The sequence below is a fragment of the Micromesistius poutassou genome (assembly GCF_964030765.1).
Source record: "Micromesistius poutassou genome assembly, contig: SCAFFOLD_3226, whole genome shotgun sequence".
Lineage (NCBI taxonomy): Eukaryota > Metazoa > Chordata > Actinopteri > Gadiformes > Gadidae > Micromesistius > Micromesistius poutassou.
In genome coordinates this window covers 5,001-25,680 of record NW_028178073.1, presented here as the reverse complement: position 1 = coordinate 25,680, position 20,680 = coordinate 5,001, and the positions used below count along the sequence as shown (strand labels likewise).

Here is a 20,680-nt window from a genome sequence, read left to right as displayed (position 1 = left end):
CAAGGACTGAAACAATAGAAGCTGCAGACTTTACTAATCATAAACAGGTGTGCACGTATCTTTAATAACTGAACATGTTCTGCTGCCGTTTGGTTCCCAACAGAACACCAGGAATCAATACTCAGTTTAAAGTCATTTACAACACAGACCTCCTGGTTATTATGAATGAAATATAAAATCTGCTTTAAATCAGGTTCCTTTGGCACCGAGCTGCTCTATTCACACTAACACTGAAGTAATGCATACTAGCCTTTCATGGCTCACAGTAAAACAAACAATCTCTCTTAACCTCTTGTTGTTCCTAAGGTCAGTCTTAAACTGCAAAAGACCCGCCTTCTTTGCTGAAGGTCTAGTCAGTGTGTCTGACAGACACGGTCATAGCACTAGAGGAGCAAGTAAAGGACAGCTAGCTTTACCCAGACCGAGGTCCAATCTACTGAAAAATACCATCATTTACACAACTATTTCATTATGGAATGAACTACCAAAAAAACATACGTTCTAGCAAAAATAGCAAATACAACTTTAAAAAGTCTGCAAAAAAATCATGTGGTCCATAATGTATATACATTTTTAATGTTGTCATTTCTTTTTGTAGCCTTCATATCTTTTTTAAACTTTTTTATTAGTCTATTTCTATTTGAGTTTGACATAAGGTCAAACAAGTGATTGTCTGTTGTCTATATTTGATGTTTGGGACCCAGGAAGACTAGCTCTCTCTCTGGTGTGTTGCTAATCGGGATCCTAATGAATCTAATCTCATCTAAATCATCCTTGTTAGGATTAGGACAAAAGTGATGATCAGAGCCCTGGAGAATAAAATATGGTAATGTCTGAAAATGGACAAATATTGTAGCATAAAAAAAACATGTGATTTACCATCAATAGGTATTTAATATACATTTCAAATTAAAAATCAAATCTTAACAAAATCTGCTCAGGTAACCCTATGGAAGATCTTAAAAGTCTCTTCCTTTCATGGTTTACCAGCATCAACTTTTAGGAAGCCCCATAAAAAGGAGGGGGAGAGGGAGACGGGGGGGGAGGAGGGGGAGAGGGAGACGGGGGGGGGGGGGGGGGGGAGAGGGAGACGGGGGGGGAGGAGGGGACGAGGAGGGGGGAGGAGGGGGAGACGAGCGAGAAAGAGAGCGAGCGAGAGAGAGAGAGAGAGAGTAAAAGAGAGAGAGAGAGAGAGAGAGACTATAACTGCCACAGAAACTACAAAAAAGGCCTCCAAACCTCCGGCCCCGGACGAAAACATCTTCCTGTGTGTGTGTGTGTGCGTGCGCCCGCCCCCCGTCTGTCTGTCTGTTTTCTTTCTACAACCGACACAGAGACACTGAGGTTCCCTCCCACCACTCTACCCCAAACCCAGGGAGGAGGTCCTCCTGGGTGAAGGTGGACCTGAAGGTGTGGATGTGTGTCAGTGTGTCTGAGGACCCTCCTACACCTCGGGACACTCTGTAGAAGGACAGAGTGCCAGCAGGCCGGTCCAGATACACTCCTACTCTGGTAGAGCCAGCGGCGGGGAGACGTATGTCTGTCTGACTACCGTTGTACCAGGCAGAGTAACCATCATCATCACAAACAAGACTCCAGGACTTGTTGTTCCTTCCAAGCGCTCTGTCAACACCCCCTCCTCTCCTTGTGATTCCTCTGTATGTCACTCCTATCTCAACACATCCTTTCCTCTCTACCTCCCAGTAACAGCGGCCAGTCAGAGCCTCTCTACACAACACCTGGGGCAGGGAGTCAAATCTCTCTGGGTGATCCGGATACGACCGGTCCTCTCCGACCCACTTCACCTTTCTGTTGTCCTCAGACAGAGAGAGTCGTCTGTGGGCTGTGTTTGGGTCCAGTGTGAGTTCACAGGCATCTGACGGGAGAACAAGACATGATATTATTCATAATTCCCGAGATATTCCAGGTTATTCGCCCAAAATCCCCCCATTCGTTTCAGTTGGAAAATTCAAAAACCGCTGATTCATGCTTCATCCTCTTCAACCACTTGAAGAGGATAGTACTACTAGATACTATGATTACTATGATAGATACAATGTAGATACTACAATAATGGACGTTAGCGCTGGCGTTAGCGTTAGCGCTGAAGTTAGCTTTAACGTTGATACTGAAGTTAGCATTGACGTTATCATTAGCGCTGCAGTTACCCTTGACGTTAGCATTAGCGCTGACGCTTGCATCGACGTGAGCATTACCGTTGATGTTAGCAGTGAAATTAGTGTTAGCGCTGACGTTAGCGTTAGCTCTTACGTTAGCGTTGAAGTTAGCGTTAGCACTGACATTAGCGTTTGCGTTGACATTAGCGTTAGCACTGGCATTAGCATTAGCGCTGAAGTTAGCATTGACGTTAACATCAGCGTTGACGTTAGCGTTAGCTATGAAGTTAGCGTTATCAATTACTTTAGCGTTAGCAATTACTTTAGAGTTAGTGCTGTCTTTAGCATTAGCACTGACGCTTGCATTGACATCAGCGTTAGTAAGGACTTTAGTGTTAGCGCTGAGATTAGCATTGACGTTAGCGTCGACATTAGTGTAGCATTGACGTTAGCACTGACGTTAGTGCTGATGTTAGCGTTAGCTGTGACTTTAGCATTGACGTTAGCGTTGACATTAGCATTTAAATTAGCATTAGCGCTTACATTAGCATTGATATTAGTGTTAACGCTAATGTTAGCATTGAAATTAGCATTAGCGTTGTTTAGCGCTGACGTAACCTTTGAAGTTAGCATTAGCACTGACATTAGCGTAAGCGCTGACGTTAACATTAATGTTAGCGTTAGCAATGACTAGCGTTAGCGATGAAGTTAGTATGGACGTTAGCATTAGCACTGATGTTAGCATTAGCGCTGACGTTTGCGTTGACATTTGCGTTAGCTCTGACGTAACCATTGAAGTTAGCATTAACATTAGCGTTGACGTTAGCGTTGACGGTAGCATTAGCGCTGATGTTAGCTTTGCCGTTAGCGGTGAGACTTCAAAACCCTTCAACTCATTCATATTTCATTCTATAGACTTGAATCTACCTTCAAATTGTTCAGCAGATTTCCTAGATTCATTGTAATTATTCAACATTCAGCTTCAGCAGTGGAGCGGAGCATTTCAGCGTCAGTAGTATGACTTCAAAACCCTTCAACTCATTCATACTTCATTCTACAGACTTCATTCTACCTTCAAAATGTTCAGCAGATTTTCTAGATTCAGTGTAACATTGTTCAACATTCAGCTTCAAACATTAACATAGAAAGACAAAATAAGTATCATGTGATAGGTACGATAGTGGGATCATGTGCTGTAGATTTTCTAATCAATAATAGACATTGTGTTTAAGATAATTAAAGTTAAATTTAATTAGAAATCCCATGTGTGTGTGAGTGGCGGACCCAATCAAAACATTGAAACCAAGACAAATGTATAAAGTGCATTTACTCCCTCAATAATTACACTACATAAACATATAATACATCAAAATATTTGGCATGATGAGCTTATTACACACACGTAACCTTCCAAGATATTAAACTTTTGAATTTCCCAAAACACACACATTGCACCAGCCTTCAAAGGGACACCTTTGTAAACAACAGACTGAACGATCTGAGCTCACATACAGGCTGGAGATGAATTGATGAACCATAGTGTTGTGATGAATCAAACTAAACAGACACTTACACTTGTTTAGAGCTGGTTTCAGCCTCCACACTCCACCGTGCTCCACACTGGGGGGGGAAACAAAGTGAGAGCAGCATGTTGAAACATTCACCATCATCATCTGCTGTCTTTTCACTCTCTACACAACATGAGTTACAGCTGCCTTTTCAAAGCGCTTCATCTAGCAGCGGCTTGAACCCTTGTAGGAGACTTTGTCCCCGAGTGGAGAGCTGTCCTCTCTCCATACCTGAGAGTGTCCAGTCTCCAGCGTGGATCCTCCAGTCCAGCAGAGAGCAGCGCAGCTCCAGAGTCTCCTGGGTGATTGTAGCTCAGGTCCAGCTCTCTCAGATGGGAGGGGTTGGAGCTCAGAGCTGAGGCCAGAGAAGCACAACCTTCCTGTGTGACCAGGCAGCCAGACAACCTGTGTACACACACACACACACACCATTTATTCTATCTAGCAGTTTGTACCAAATTAAACACATTTAGAAAGTGTATTCATTCCATATGGAGGACAATGAGATATTGTTCTGTTAGAGTCAGGAGAAGTCCGCTGTGTTTGGTACACTAAGGCCGTTTATCCACAGGTTCTAACATTGTGTAGAACCAGGGAGTGTTTTGTCAGCATGGAAAAGATCAACAGAAATGCATCGGACATGAGCAGCACTACACCAAACTAATATGATGTTAATGTAGCAGCATAGAAATAGGGTTGACTTGCTGCAGTTAATTGCGTCAGCTGACCACTAGGGCGGCAGTACATAAGTACGGCCCTCCTTCTTGTGCTCTCACTGATGCATCATTTCCGGGTCAGGTGTTTGCCCGTGCAGGTAATGCTCCGCACCCTTGCTGCGGCTACTGATTCGTTTCATTTATCACTGTGTCCTCATGCTCAAAGCCGGTGTGTTTTCACTGCAGAGCAGCGACTGCGTGCTCCGTGCTCCGTTTAGTCGCTGGTTCTCTCGAGCGGTAAGTGTCCTCTCTCTCTGTGTTACACCAAATGCTATCCTGTAGCTAATGCTAGTGTGGTCACAGGTAGATGTCCCCTGCTGTGTGTCTCTCTCCCTCCCTCCCTCTCCCTGTGCAGGTTTGACTTTGAAAACGGGTATGCTTCCTTAAATCTAGCCTCCAAAAGCCTTGCTAAATGTAGCTTAGCCATACTAATTTTATGTTTATTGACAGGGAACGCTCATCAGCTGGCCGAAATCTATAGATTTATCTGATTTATCTGACTCCGCCACCAGCTGATTGGGGCCGCTGCTGCTTTGTACACAGCTTTTGTCCATAGCTTTGTCTACAGCTTGTCTCTGCTGCTAATCACACCGTTTGTCTCTGCTGCTATATACAACATTGTCCCTTGCTTTGTCTCCGGCAGCCACTTATTCCTTGCTGCTCTGTGCTGCTTGGTGGTGCTGCTGTTGCTGGCTTTTGGCTACAGCCGGCTTGCATGGTGGACTGCCGACACCACACTTTTAACCTGTTTATCCCTTTAATTTGAGCCGAATGATTTTGAGGAGTTAATCCCTTAATTTTGTTTTGTTTTTTGTACTTTATTATTTTGATTAAGTAAATTGTTTTGTTAAGTTTATTTTGTGAACTATTTCCTGCTTTATGTTGTATATTGCTTCATACATTTTGGGTTAATTATTTCCGTTGTAACTTCCTTTTTGTTTCCTTCTCAGTGGCTGCAGGCTGGTGGTGGTGCTGGGGACGTGGGTGGTGGTCCCTCATTCTTGTGTGCTGTGCTTCCTTGGATTTGGTGATGCCAGTGTGTGACTGCCACGTGTGTCTGGGTGAACCCTTTCCCTTTAATTTATTCCTGTTGAGTCCCCTTTCCCTTCACCTGCTCTTTCCCCACCAGTAGGCCTCAGCCCCTGATTAGGCTCCTTGTTTATTAGTTGGGATGAATGCTCATTTTTGTGATAATATATATATTTTATTAAACAAAGTATTTTTTTAAACTGGGAACCACATGTTGAGTGGAACGAACCTGTGTTTTTGATCAATGTCAAATAATATATAATAATTCCTTGGGTGCAATTCCCAAGGTGGCGTTGTCGAGCAACCTAAGATTCACATTGAGAGCCTCCACGCCGCCACATTAATAAAGGACATCTTTACTGTTCAATATGTTTCACTTTACCACGGCCAGTGATGTTTTAGTGGTGAGGGGTGCATTATATTCAGATCACAGCACGGCTAAAGCCTCATCACCATGTCTACACTAATGACAACTCCTCAGCTCTCATCAGCTGACCAGAGTTACATAACGTATAACATACTAGCAGTTAACAGGTCAACAACCCCTAACCCTCACATCAGCTGGCCAGAGTTACATCACGTATAACATACATATCGATATTGATAACAGTCCACCTAGTCGTGGATCATCCCTTACATATTAAGCAACCCCAAGACGTAGTTTGAAGAAGAGGCTGATAACTGACCTGAGAGTTTCCAGTGTACAGTGTGGACTCCCCAGTCCAGCAGAGAGCAGCTTCACTCCTGAATCCTTCAGATCATTGGTACTCAGGTCCAGCTCTCTCAGACTAGAGGAGTTGGAGCTCAGAGCTGAGGCCAGAGAAGCACAGCCTTCCTGTGTGATCAGGCAGCCAGACAACCTGCACACACACACACATACACACACACACACACACATTTATTACCATTTATTCTTTCTGGTAAAGAGCAGTTCGTACTAAAGTAACCACATTTATAAAGTGTAGGCCTATTCATCATTCCATTTGGAGGACAAGTTAAAGCTTTATAAAATATATTTTTTACAATAATATCGAAACAGAATTTCGATATCATTAATACTTTATTCAGAATCACAGTTTAAGTTTAATATGGCTTTGTTTTCAGTTGGTCTCATTGATTTACGTTGACGCTAGACCGTGAGGACGTTCAGGCAGTGTTGCCAGATTGGGCGTTTTTTCCTGCAGTTTAAAGAACGTTAATGTCACGATAAAAAAAATTACGTTGTGTAATTGGGTTTGCGTTAACGCAGTTAATAACGTGTTTCACTGACAGCATTAATATTACTTTTTATTTCAGTACTATGAATAACATGCATTATTTTGTAATACATGTTATTCATAGTACTGAAATAAAAAGTAGATCTACAGAGATGTTTTGTGGATAACTATGTTTTATTCCAATATTATGTATATTGTGTTGTGAGGAGAATAAATAACCAAGTGAGCAGGAAAATACTTTTCGAGCACGAGAGCAAAGACAGCATTTGTCCGAGTGGGGCCGTCAGTTGTGTGCTGCTTCACTTTACGTGCGCACTTTTATGGATCTAAGTCTGTTAAATGTCTTCTGATATTGAACCTTGTGGTGTAACTGTTTGTCCATTGAGTAAAACTGACCTGAGGGTTTCCAGTGTACAGTGTGGACTCCCCAGTCCAGAAGAGAGCAGCTTCACTCCTGAATCCTTCAGATCATTGGTACTCAGGTCCAGCTCTTTCAGACTAGAGGAGTTGGAGCTGAGAGCTGAGGCCAGAGAAGCACAGCCTTCCTGTGTGATCAGGCAGCGAGATAACCTACACACACACACACACACACACACACACACACACACACACACACACACACACACACACACACACACACACACCATTTATTCTTTCTGGTTGAGAGCAGTTTGTACTAAAGTAACCACATTTATAAAGTGTATTCATCATTCCATTTGGAGGACAAGTTAAAGATTTATTGATACTTTATGGAGACAAAGCTGTGTCACCCTGTCTGAGAACAGGAAGAGGAAGTGGGGAGATGACATCATCAAAGACAGTAGAACTTCCTTCACATGGATGTGAAACAGGATCTTAAACAAATGCTCCTTTCTCAATAGCTACAACTCAGATGAGATATTGTTTGGTTACAGCCAGGAGAACTCTGCTGTGTTTAGTACGCTAAGACCGTTTCTTCACATGTTCTAACATTATGCAGATCCATGGAATGTTTTGTCAGCAGGGAAAAGAGCAACAGAAATGCATCAGGCAGGAGAAGCACTTACTGGAGTCTAGAATAACCAGTTTGAAGAAGAGGCTGATAACTGACCTGAGAGTTTCCAGTGTACAGTGTGGACTCCCCAGTCCAGCAGAGAGCAGCTTCACTCCTGAATCCTGCAAATCATTGGTACTCAGGTCCAGCTCTCTCAGACTAGAGGAGTTGGAGCTGAGAACTGAGGCCAGAGAAGCACAGCCTTCCTGTGTGATCAGGCAGCCAGACAACCTGCACACACACACACACACACACACACACACACACACCATTTATTCTTTCTGGTTGAGAGCAGTTCGTACTAAAGTAACCACATTTATAAAGTGTAGGCCTATTCATCATTCCATTTGGAGGACAAGTTAAAGCTTTATAAAATATATTTTTTATAATAATATCGAAACAGAATTTCGATATCATTTATACTTTATTCAGAATCACAGTTTAAGTTTAATATGGCTTTGTTTTCAGTTGGTCTCATTGATTTACGTTGACGCTAGAGCGTGAGGACGTTCAGGCAGTGTTGCCAGATTGGGCGGTTTTTCCCGCAGATTAAAGAACGTTAATGTCACAATAAAAATATTGACGCTGTTTAAATGAGTTTGCGTTAATGCCGTTAATAACACGTTTCACTGACAGCACTAATATTAATATTACTTTTTATTTCAGTACTATGAATAACATGTATTACAAAATAATACATGTTATTCATAGTACTGAAACAAAAAGTAGATCTACAGAGATGTTTTGTGCATAATAATTTGTTTTATTCCAATATTATGTATATTGTGTTGTGAGGAGAATAATTAACCAAGTGAGCAGGAAAATACTTTTCGAGCACGAGAGCAAAGACAGCATTTGTCTGCGTGGGGGTGTCAGTTGCGTGCTGCTTCACTTTATGTGCGCACTTTTATGGATCTAAATCTGTTAAATGTATTTTGATATTGAACCTTGTGGTGTAACTGTTTGTCCATTGAGTAAAACTGACTTGAGAGTTTCCAGTGTACAGTGTGGACTCCCCAGTCCAGCAGAGAGCAGCTTCACTCCTGAATCCTGCAGATCATTGGTACTCAGGTCCAGCTCTTTCAGAATAGAGGAGTTGGAGCTCAGAGCTGAGGCCAGAGAAGCACAGCCTTCCTGTGTGATCAGGCAGCCAGACAACCTGCACACACACACACACACACACACACACACACACACACACCATTTACTCTTTCTGGTTGAGAGCAGTTTGTACTAAATTAACCACATTTATAAAGTGTATTCATCATTCCATTTGGAGGACAAGTTAAAGCTTTATTGATACATTATGGAGACAAAGCTGTGTCACCCTGTCTGAGAACAGGAAGAGGAAGTGGGGAGATGACATCATCACAGACAGTAGAACTTCCTTCACATGGATGTGAAACAGGATCTTAAACAAATGCTCCTTTCTCAATAGCTACAACTCAATGAGATATTGTTCAGTTTTAGTCAGGAGAACTCCGCTGTGTTTGGTACGCTAAGACCGTTTCTTCACATGTTCTAACATTGTGTAGAACCAGGGAGTGTTTTGTCAGCAGGGAAAAGAGCAACAGAAATGCATCAGGCAGGAGAAGCACTTACTGGAAGCTAGAATAACCAGTTTGAAGAAGAGGCTGATAACTGACCTGAGAGTTTCCAGTGTACAGTGTGGACTCCCCAGTCCAGCAGAGAGCAGCTTCACTCCTGAATCCTTCAGATCATTGGTACTCAGGTCCAGCTCTCTCAGACTAGAGGAGTTGGAGCTGAGAACTGAGGCCAGAGCTTCACAGCATCTCTTTGACAGATTACAGCCATTCAGCCTTGGCCAAAAGTAAACAGAACATGTTAGGAACTTTTTATACTTTTTTGTTATACATTATACTTTAATAGTACACCTACAGAGATGTTTTGTATATTATTATAACTTTTATATTCTAGTATGTTTATTATGTTGTGAGTAGAATAGTAATACATGTTGTTATGAACCTACAGAGATCTTATGCATATTATTTTAACCTTATATTCCAGTTTTATGTATATTGTGTTGTGTGTATTGTTATACATGTTATTAGTGAACCTACAGAGATGTTTTGGAGGCTTTGACCACTGGCAGCAGCCTCAGTAGACCCTCCTCTGAAGAAGAGTATTTCTTCAGGTCAAACACGTCCAGCTCCTCTTCTGATGTCAGTAAGATGAAGACCAGAGCGGACCACTGAGCAGGGGAGAGAGATTCTCTGGAGAGCCTTCCTGATGTCAGGTACTGTTGGATCTCCTCCAGTAGAGAACGGTCGTTCAGCTCATTCAGACAGTGGAACAGATTGATACTTCTCTCTGGGGAAAGATCTCCACCTATCTTCTCCTTGATGTAAGACACCGTTTCCTGATTGGTATATGAGCTTACATGAACTTTTCCTGTCTGTCCAAGCAGACCTTGTAGGTGAATCTGATTGGTCTCCAGAGAGAGGCCCAGGAGGAAGCGGAGGAACAAGTCCAGGTGTCCGTTCTCACTCTGTAAAGACTTGTCCACAGCACTCCGGTAGAGTTTGAGCTTTCTTTTTTCTGTTTGTTTGTTTCGAACAAGAATAGACCTCAGGAATTTTCGTTGTCCTGAGAGCAGATTGACACCATTGTTGATGAAGGACAGAAAGACATAAAGGGCAGCCAGAAACTCCTGGATGCTCAGATGGACAAAGCAGAACACCTTCTTCTGGTACAGCACACGCTCCTCTTTAAAGATCTGGGTGAACACTCCTGAGTACACTGAGGCTGCTCCGATATCGAAGCCACACTCTGCCAGGTCGGCCTTGTAGAAGATCAGGTTGCCTTTCTCCAGCTGATTGAACGCCAGTTTTCCCAAAGAAACAATGATCTCCCTGCTCTCTGAACTCCAGTCTGGATCTGTTTCAGCTCTCCCATGGTACTTCCTGTCCCCCTGTATGAACTGAACCCTCAGGAAGTGGCTGTACATCTGAGTCACGGTCTTGGGCATCTCATCTGTCTGAGATTTTTTGAAGATGTCCTCCAGAACTGTAGCAGTGATCCAACAGAAGACTGGGATGTGACACATGATGTGGAGGCTTCGTGATTTCTTGACGTGGGAGATGATTGTTTCGGCCAGCTCCTTGTCTTTGAATCTCTTCCTGAAGTACTCCTCCTTCTGTGGGTCGGTGAACCCTCTCACCTCTGTTACCATGTCAACACACTCAGCAGGGACCCGATTGGCTGCCGCAGGGCGTGTGGTTATCCAGATGCGAGCGGAGAGAAGCAGGTCTCCCCTGATGAGGTTTGTCAGCAGCACGTCCACTGAGGTCGGCTTTGTGACATCAGTCCAGGTCTGGTTGTTCTGGAAGTCCAGAGGAAGTCGACACTCATCCAGACCATCCAAGATGAAGACAACTTGGAACCGGTCGAATCTGCAGATTCCAGCTTCTTTGGTCACAATAAAGAAGTGATGAAGAAGTTCCACCAAGCTAAACTCTTTCCCTTTCAGTAAATTCAGCTCTCTGAAAGTCAAGAGAAATGTGAAGTGTATGTCGTGGTTGGCTTTGCCTTCAGCCCAGTCCAGAGTGAACTTGTGTGTTAAGATGGTTTTACCAATGCCGGCCACTCCAGTTGTCATTATTGTTCTGATTGGTTTGTCTTTTCCAGGTAAGGGTTTAAAGATGTCTTCACATTTGATTGGTGTTTCCTCCTTGACCGGTCTCCTGGAAGCTGTTTCAATCAGTCTGACCTCATGTTCCTTGTTGACCTCTCCACTGCCGCCCTCTGTGATGAAGAGCTCTGTGTAGAAGTCGTCCAGACCTGTTGGCTGTCCTGCTTTAGGCATTCCCTCAACCACACGCCTGAGCTTCTTCTTCAAATGAGACTTGAATTTATGTTGGCACTCGACAGCAGCAGATCCTAAATGAGAAAACAACAGAAGACATCAGATAGTGGATGGTGAAATCAGTGGAAACATGGCAATATTTCCTCTTAAATGATCAACTTCATGATATTTAGAGGCTTTATAACTTGGGTCAAAAGAGCTGGTCATAACAAGGACTGCGCGTTACAGATTCAAAATGTTCAGCGAAAATTGAACCCAGGGTCTATTTCTGCATGAAAACAGATCAAATAAGCCGTTTAGGTAATTTTTCCGTTGATCAACCAGTAGATAGCTTGCCCAGAGCAACACTAAGAGCCCAAATGGCTAACAGTGCATTGGCTAGGGGCGGTGCACCGAACGCTTCCAATCTGCATTTCTTAATCATTAATATTGCTCAAAATAGCAGAAAACATCTGCAGTAGCATGACTAGGGTCCCTATACATAAAACGGAGCATCAACAACTTAGTTAGTGTACCAGGTGTTTATAAAAAAAGACTTTGCATTTTGAAGTTATTTCAAAAGCAATATGATTGTAGCAATGATTGTTGTAATAATGATAGTTACTCAGTGGAAAGTGACTCGCTATGCTGATATAACAAGATAGTGTTGCATCTCTTCCCTGAATTATTTTGCAGCATATGTTTAACATTCTGTAACCTGATAGACCCACAATAACCCTACATATCTGGATCAAACCATTTAACCTGATATCCCACAATAACCCTACATGTCTGGATCAAACCATTTAACCTATCCCACAATAACCCTACATATCTGGATCAAACCATTTAACCTGATACCCCACAATAACCCTATCTGGTTAAAACAATTTAACCTGATACCTTTACCCTAACCCGAGGAAAGATATCTTGATGTTGAAAAAGGGATGTAAAAAATCTCCCATTATATCATTTAATGTGAGCAGGACAAATAAGAGTCTCTTCTGCACTTCAAAATAATTATTCATTCTGTTTTCAAAATGTAGCGCAGCGCTCATAAGCATCTTAGTTGAATAAGTGCTAATACATTAGGATTTAATAAAGTACATTTGTTAAAGTTCATAATTAAACATCACTAAAATGATCTTAGAAAATAAGATGAAGAAATAATAAACAAGAAATAAGCTCTAGAACTGGTTGTAGTTCATATCTCCTTTCTATTTATTTTGGTTGAAAGGGAAAGGGATTATGGGAATTGTAGTCTAATACACAGCTGTGTTGATGGATCAATATGTTTTAATTCCTTTTAAGAGTTTTGTTTGAAAATATTTAATTGCTAAAGTTTATTGTATAGTGTGAAAGGTATTATTTTGATGTCTGTATGTAAAATGTACTTTGTTTTATTACTTTTGTATGCTGTGATTAACTTATTGGGTGAAAGGTCGCAAACTGGGCGAACAAGAGAGAGAGACGAGAGAAGGGAAGAGGAGATGCCACGTCGAGAAGTGTCTCCGTGCTTTTGTTCCACAAGATGGCAATGTTAGCGTAACTAACGGAACATATTCGAGAGTCTGACTTTATATTGGTTTCCTGCGTGTTTTTCAGACTGAATAGACATATTTGGATGCCGAAGACTTTGCTGTGTCGAAGTTTTGCAAAATATAGAGAGACGGCCTGCATCATTCCGTGAGAGACTGCCTTTGCCGTCGTTAACTCATCTCAACAACCTACACCTGGGATTAAGGTATTGTTTTATTTTCTGTTGCTCCAAGTGAAGAAGTATTTTGTTTTTGGCCACGCCATACCCAAGCCACGCTACAGATCTGCCCTTCATTTGTTCTATATGTTATGGCTAACTAACTCACTAACACAGTAACAGTCAAAGTTAAACATTGCCTGCCGTATGAGTGTATTAACCATATTCTTAAAGGAAGCCATTATCTTGCCCATATAAGGAAATAAGTGTGGAAAAAGCACAGTCAATGAAGGTCTACATTCTGAGGGACATTCATGTGTCACTCACACCTCATGACAGCCCTCTGAGATGAACCCCGGTTACTCTGCTGACTCTGAAGTTGGCCCCTGCAGTCTTTCTCTCACTTAAGTTACTACTTATATGTTAAGGTTAACTAATTAATACTACAGTCAGATTCAAACACTGGCTGCTTTATGAATGTATTCCACAATCACAGACAGTGGTATTGATGTTAATTGTTTGAATACATACTGATTGTCAGAGTAGAAGTGATTGTCATTATGCTCATGTATGTTACACCTTTATGTTAACCCATGTGTTTGGTATAGGGATTTGTTTTATTTGGTTATACATGCATTACTTAAGATTGTGTTTGTCACACATGTAAACTACCTCAAGCCAGGGATGGTTGACAATTTTATCTTATAAGCACGTATGGTTTATTATGTATGTTTAATATCAGTTTAATAAATAAGGTGATGAGTGGATTTCAATCCCTAGATGTAAATTCTTCATGTTCTAATCTACTGAGAAACCTGAGAAGGAGGTTAGGTTCATGTTCATTTAGGCTGGCTTTACACGACAACGCTCCCGGGTGAAACCGACAAAATATTTGATCAGATGTGCCTTTCATTTAGACGGAGACAGCGTTTTCTGGGCTTAAAAACGCAAAAAAATGAACCCACCCTCCAGAGTGGAAATCTTAAAAACGCTCCACTGTTGCGTTTCCGTCTAAAGGGTTAACAACACAAAAGTGAGCTGCTCACACTGGCTCTCGTCCCGTACACATTTACGTCACATCCATGTGCAGTACAGGCAAACCACAACAAACATGCGTCACCGTATGCACACAGATTTCGACCCAAAGACGCTCGTCTAAACGCGGAATGAAAAGTGGAAACGCAACGCCACTTTCGCGGTTTGTGTTCAGATAGTTGTCGTGTAAAGCCATTATTCTCCTCAGGTCAGATCTGTTTGAGGTGCAGATATATTCAATTCAGCAGTCAATTCTGAAACAGTCAATTCATTGCAACATTACTGTAACATCAAAGGCTTCATCCAACAACAAATTTAATTGTACAAAAAAACATTAGACAGCTGCTGTGCTGTTCGGGTATTTAAATTATAATTATTTAACACTTTTCAACGAAGTAGGGAGAATGGCTTTGGATATGCAGTCTAAACAAATGTCCTGAAACGACAATAATTAATGGTTGGATCCCAGGAGATGAAAGGATAAAGAAGCTTCTGGTTCGTGTTAGGCCCTTGTCAGATTAAAGTGGGCAGGGCTTATTGAGAAAACCCATTCCTAGTTACAACTCACCCACACGATCAGCAGGGCTGGGAGGGAGGATCAGACCCAGGGTGATGTATAGTGGCTCGTCCCTCTTGAACATAGAATCAATCATCACCTGACTTGCTCTCTCCCCTTTCCTGATCACCATGTCGATCAGATCCCGAGCCTGGTTCGCTCTGATCGTCTGGCGCTCCAACACAGTGTCCTTCTCGTTGGTACTCAACACTTTCTTCTGCAAAAGGTCATCCAGCAGACCATTCAAAGTTGTATTTCCGACACGATCCACGAAATCACTACGGATCCTTTTTAGCTCTGAAACAGAATGCAAAAGGCAATATTACATTTACAATGTGGTAGTCAATATCAATTCGTCTTCGGCCTGTTTTAAAATCAAATAGCAGGCATAAATACAAAGATCCAAATGAACGACTCCGTTAGTGGTGATTGTGTAGACCAGTGGTCAGGGCCGGACTGGGAGACTTTTTCAGGCCAGGAGTCAGTAATGTAACCAGGCCACCCTGGCCTTATGGAAGAAAATTTACCTTACATTATTATGTTAACATATACTTTTTATCGGGCCTATATGCTATATAAATATAACAATGGTGGAGAAAAGCTTAAAGAAGACATGTCACCACTCCTCTCTAACAGTGGCCTAGAGTGGTGCCAGAAAGTCTGGTGATTGGCTTGATTGTGGCGACGAGGATGGGATAGAGGTCAAGAACCAGGTGAACTGAGGTTAGCCTAGGGGCAAAAGAACAACTGGACACTCCAATTGATGCCATAAACTGTTGCTGACCCACTCCTTAAAAAACTCAGACATGTATGTGCAGGAGATCCAGATGAGACAAACATTCTTGATAGACAGAAAGGGATACATAAGGAGCAGCCCGTGACCAGCTCTGGAGTTCTTTGTCAAACCAACTCGGCTTTGCTCTTACTTGTTCGCGAGTAAAAATAAAGTCTTTTCTCATTCTTGCTCCGGTCTCCTCAAACTCTCTTATTTAAGTTATAGTGTTAAATGCGGTTTATCTACCACAGCCTTGCCCACACGCGCACGCTCACGCCCACACCTACATGCATTGGCACGCATGTACACGCACATGCACGCATGAACACACACACACACACACACACACACACACACACACACACACACACACACACACACACACACACAGTGCATTCCAAATAGAAGTTAAAATATGGGACCTTTGTACAAACTAAGTTAGGAATATACAGTAACTTTTGTGTTTGGGGCCGGGCTGGTAAAATACAGTAACACAACAATCCTCAGCAAAATCCACTAACACACTTACTAGTAGAGAATAAAGGTTTAACGCAGTGCCAAGGTTACATAAACATCATATCATGTGGAATGTCAACTGCCTCTTTGGCATATATCTTTATGTGTAGCCTACAATATAACCTAATAAACAAAGACAACAAAGTCCAAATCAAACAATTAATCAGCTATGAGGGGACAGCCTTTGAATACATGTTCACAGAACATACATGCACTGATAGACGCAATGTATAATACAGTCTGAGTCGAGAGTATAGTTCCTAATAAGCAATCACATAATATTGACTCATATTCTAATATAGGGCTGGGATACATAACAGCAAGTCAGCAACAGACAGCAAAATTCAACACCACTAGTGCTTGATTGAATGGCAGCTATTACTGTATTACAAATGAGAGCCATTTATGTCAAATGGCAGTGCCTGTTGGTGTTATGTCTGCAACTTGCATGTTGTTGCTCTAGAAATGATTCTGTACCTTCTGCCAACTTCTCTGCACTGGCTTCTCCTGAAGTACCAGCAGGACTCATGTCATCACCATCACCACCTTTGAATAGCAAACATATGCTTACAGTGTTTTTCCATACACTATAGTTCATAGAGTAAGATAGTGTCGCCTATGTCTCACTTAATTTGCCCTTGTATTCATATACATAATAATGGAATGATAACAGTAAATAAAAAAGTGGCTTGTTCAATTTCATGGCCAGGGCCTATAGCCTACTGTGTAAAAGTGTACAGCCTCAAGGACCCAGGTCCCTGGACCTCAAGAACCAGTGTTTTTGTTGTTGTTGTTGTTGTTGTTTTAGATAACTTACTTGCAGAGGTATCTTGGCTGGGGGGGGCGGGGGCCTGAATAAATTTGTCAGTTTACGGCATTTGGCCACATCCTCCTCCAGCGCCTTTCTTTTTCTCTCTCTCTCTCCCTCTCGGCACCGCCTTTTCTTTTTTTTTTTACCCGGGTTGGGGTCCATGGTTTACAGTACTAGTCGAAGCCTCGACTCTCCCTCTCTGCTCGGCGCTCGCTACACACACACACCGCGACTGCAGCATCAGTGTCACACACACCCCTTCCTCCGCATGCTGTCTGTGTGGTTGATACGGACTGTTGGGGCGGGTGTTAATCAAAACAAACCAATCGCCTTGTCCTCCTCACATGCTAGTGGCCTGAGTGGCCTCTGATTGGCCAGGCCTGCCTCTCTGACTTAGAAAAAAAAAGTCAGATAGCCGAACTTCAGCTTTCTCGACCTTTCTCGATATATCACCGCTGAGCTCTGAGAACAGTCACAGACAGTGAGAAATCTTCTTCTTACCTCTTGTGGCGGCCATGTTCCCCAGACAGAGTGGTTTTAGAGGTAGGACCCCCCTCCTCTCTCTCCTCATTCATAGAAGACTGGAGACCTGGACACAAACACAACTACATATTGTTTCTGTGGATTATATTTGATTAGCGAACGTGACATTTCTGCAGTGAAGACGTCCTATCCTTCTCCTGTCTGATATACTTATACACTTTATTACTACTACTTTGTTTAGATCACATAAACACTCAGGGCCCTAGTTAGATGGTCTAAAACGCAGACGTCAAGGCGCAAAGTCAAAGTACTTTGTGGGCGGTTCTACAGCGCTGTTGCTATTATGACGGCAAGATAAACAAGCTTTGCGCCCAGCGCAAATCTAAAAAGGGTTGGGCTGAAACCTGTAGGTGTGTTTTGGGCGTAACGTGCAATAAACCAATGAGAGTTCCACCTGCCATCCCCTTTAAGACCCAGCACATTTGACTTGGCAAGTTAATATTTTGACAGCGCGTTTGCAGTCTCCGCTGAGACAGATGCATGACCACATGAATTTCAAACTTCAAATGGCTCAGTTTATGGCCAAATAATAGGCATAATTCACACATGGAATAGCGTTTTCTTCTCCAACTTCAGAAACACTGATTCGTCATGTAAATTGCGGCAACTTAACACATATATGCGGACGCGGTCCTCGATGGCCGCAACTGTGGGTCTATTTAATGATATGCAACAAACATCGTTTGTTACCAGTATTGTATACATTATCGTTATCAGCTTGTGTTCATAATATGCATGTGTCCCCCTGTTAATATACATCGCCATGGACTGTATTATGCGTTACATGCTTAGTTTGCGTGTGTTTAAACAGATAGGTGCGCACACACACACACACGCACCAAGCATCACCCGCATTCATTCATTCTTTTAAACACTCACTCGCGGTAAAACTATGTTTTCTCACGATCAAATACTCATCAATCCTAAAAGTTATGGGCTTGTACATGATGTCTGTGTCAAGAACATATGTGTTTGATGTACAGTGTTTGCAGATGCACTGATTTAAAAGTACAACTTACCGCTGTATCAGCTGTTCTTTCCTAAATCATTTAACCAACCATTTACCCTAAAACAAGATTTTGTTTTGGAAGCCTGGAATAAACTTTGCTCGAATGTATTATTGTTATTATTATTATTTTAATGCATGCCATAGCCTACTATACTTCATTCATTCATGCAGCCCTATTGAAATTTTTTTTCCACAATCCTGCTATTTCTATGCAGTTTCACACGTATGAATAATCTTTGATATCATAATATTTAAATCAGGTCAATAGTTTGCATGTTTGTGCTGTGTATAGCCTACGTGTGTGTAAGCGTAGGCTATGTTGTAGTTCTGACCTGCCATGTCACATCAAAATAGCAACAACAACTGTGCTATCCGCTATAGACCAGGTATTTTTCGGTCAGTGGCTCAATTGCATTGGCGCATTTTTTAGACCACTAAAATAGCACCAAGTATCATTTGCGCCGGAACACGCCCCTGCTTTTCGCTGCCACGTCTCTCCAGGCGCAAGTGTAGTGGTGCATGGTTGCTGTGCACCGGGTGCAAACTAGCAACGACACATGCGTCGGTGTAGAAAGTCAATTGCGCCGGGCGCAAGATAGGGCCCTCAATACGTCTAGATCACATACACACTCGATCACTATCTATGTCTAGAGCTCATACACACTCTATCCCTATCTATGTCTAGATCAGATTCACACTCTATCACTATCTATGACTAGATCTACACTCTATCACTATGTCTAGATCTCATACACACTCTATCACTATCTATGTCTAGATCTACACAATCTATCACTATCTATGTCTAGATTTCATAAACACTATCATTATCTATGTCTAGATCTACAAACTATCACTATCTATGTCTAGATCTACACACTCTATCACCCTCTGTCTAGATATCCACACTCTATCACTATCTATGTCTAGATATCCACTCTATCACCCTCTATGTCTAGATATCCACACTCTATCACTATCTATGTCTAGATCTACACTAGATCTATCACGCGAGTGTGGGCGGAGGGTTTAATATTGAATGATAAGAAAACCAAACAGAAAAACAATAAGAACATGGCCTGATACACTTATAAAGAAGGAGGATTCAGAGAACTGAGGTCTACCCAGCCCAAGAGACAATCACCCATTGTTAACTCTCCATGGGGAGATTAGATAAGAGCTGGGACATAACATTACTAAATATCACTAATTTGTGTTTCCATTTTTTAAGAAAAATAACATTGAAAAAGACTGCCGTTTCCCCCCTTTTATCTGCCGGATGGTACGGTCTGACCACGACTGACTGGGAGCAGTTGATAACGCGGTGTCCTATCAGAGACGGCCGACTGTGATTAGTGTGGGAGGAAATGTTGCTCCCTCACAACGGGAACCAATGAAACGTCTCTTCCCCAGAGTGGAGTCACTGGCCTCAAGAGTGTAAAGATCAGTGTACTAAACCGTTATCGATGCTCATAAAACCAACAATAAGTCACTAATGTGACCAATAAACCTCCACAACACACTACACGTGTACAGTCCAAGAGACGGTCACAACTCGTCCTTTCAGCTCAAAACAGGGAATGTTTGAATCCAAAGCGTTTTCCATTAGAACCCAATGTGAGTTCAGTTCTGTTCCTGGACCAGAGGTTCCTTATGAAAACGCCCTCAACACAGTGAAACTAGTTATTGATGTTCTGACCCATGTTCCTTTATTCAGACAGGTTGTCTCTCTGAGATCAATATCTCTTCTACAGCAGGAACCTGGGAACACTGAACCTGGACTGGAAACCGATTCATTTAGAATATATTAATACAGTTAGAATATATCACCACTAATCTTAAGAAAACATGACATTAAGCAAACTTTACATTAGCTTTGATTTTAGATTTTATAAACACATTGGAGATTTGGACGCTTTTAAACTGCGCTGGTGTTTTAATGACATTGTCTGTTCAGTTGTTGATGAAGAGTTGGTGTTTGCACAAGTTTTTATTGGATAAGCTATTTTGTTTCTAAACATACTGGGATTTTAAAGCATTAGCACTTTGTTGAACTGTTGAAATGTAAAAACTAAAATTATGTAAATAAAGTGTGTTGTTAAAATCTCAATCTCTCTCTCTGTCTCTCTCTCTCTCTCTCTCTCTCTCTCCCCCTCTCGCTCTCTCTCTGTCTGTTTATCTGTCTCGCTCTCTCTCTCTCTCTGTCTGTCTGTCTCGTTGTCTCTCTCTCTCCCTCTCTCTCTCTCTGTCTGTC

The 20,680-nt window shown here is 42.1% G+C and overlaps 1 protein-coding gene across 1 annotated transcript; it reads right to left on the bottom strand.

Moving 5' to 3' along the window:
- Positions 1-1,319: 1,319 nt before the first annotated feature.
- LOC311374825 (NLR family CARD domain-containing protein 3-like) lies at positions 1,320-17,465 on the bottom strand (the record flags this gene model as incomplete). The annotated part of the gene is made up of 12 exons (XM_084490581.1): positions 17,376-17,465; positions 16,541-16,609; positions 14,785-15,069; positions 9,762-11,580; positions 9,327-9,500; positions 8,666-8,839; positions 7,738-7,911; positions 7,044-7,217; positions 6,117-6,290; positions 3,917-4,090; positions 3,691-3,737; positions 1,320-1,876 (listed from the first exon to the last, which is right to left on the bottom strand). Exons 1-12 carry the CDS (start codon positions 17,443-17,445, stop codon positions 1,320-1,322), a joined length of 3,891 nt encoding a protein of 1,296 aa, XP_084346707.1. The 5' UTR covers positions 17,446-17,465.
- Between the last annotated feature and the right edge of the window lie 3,215 nt (positions 17,466-20,680).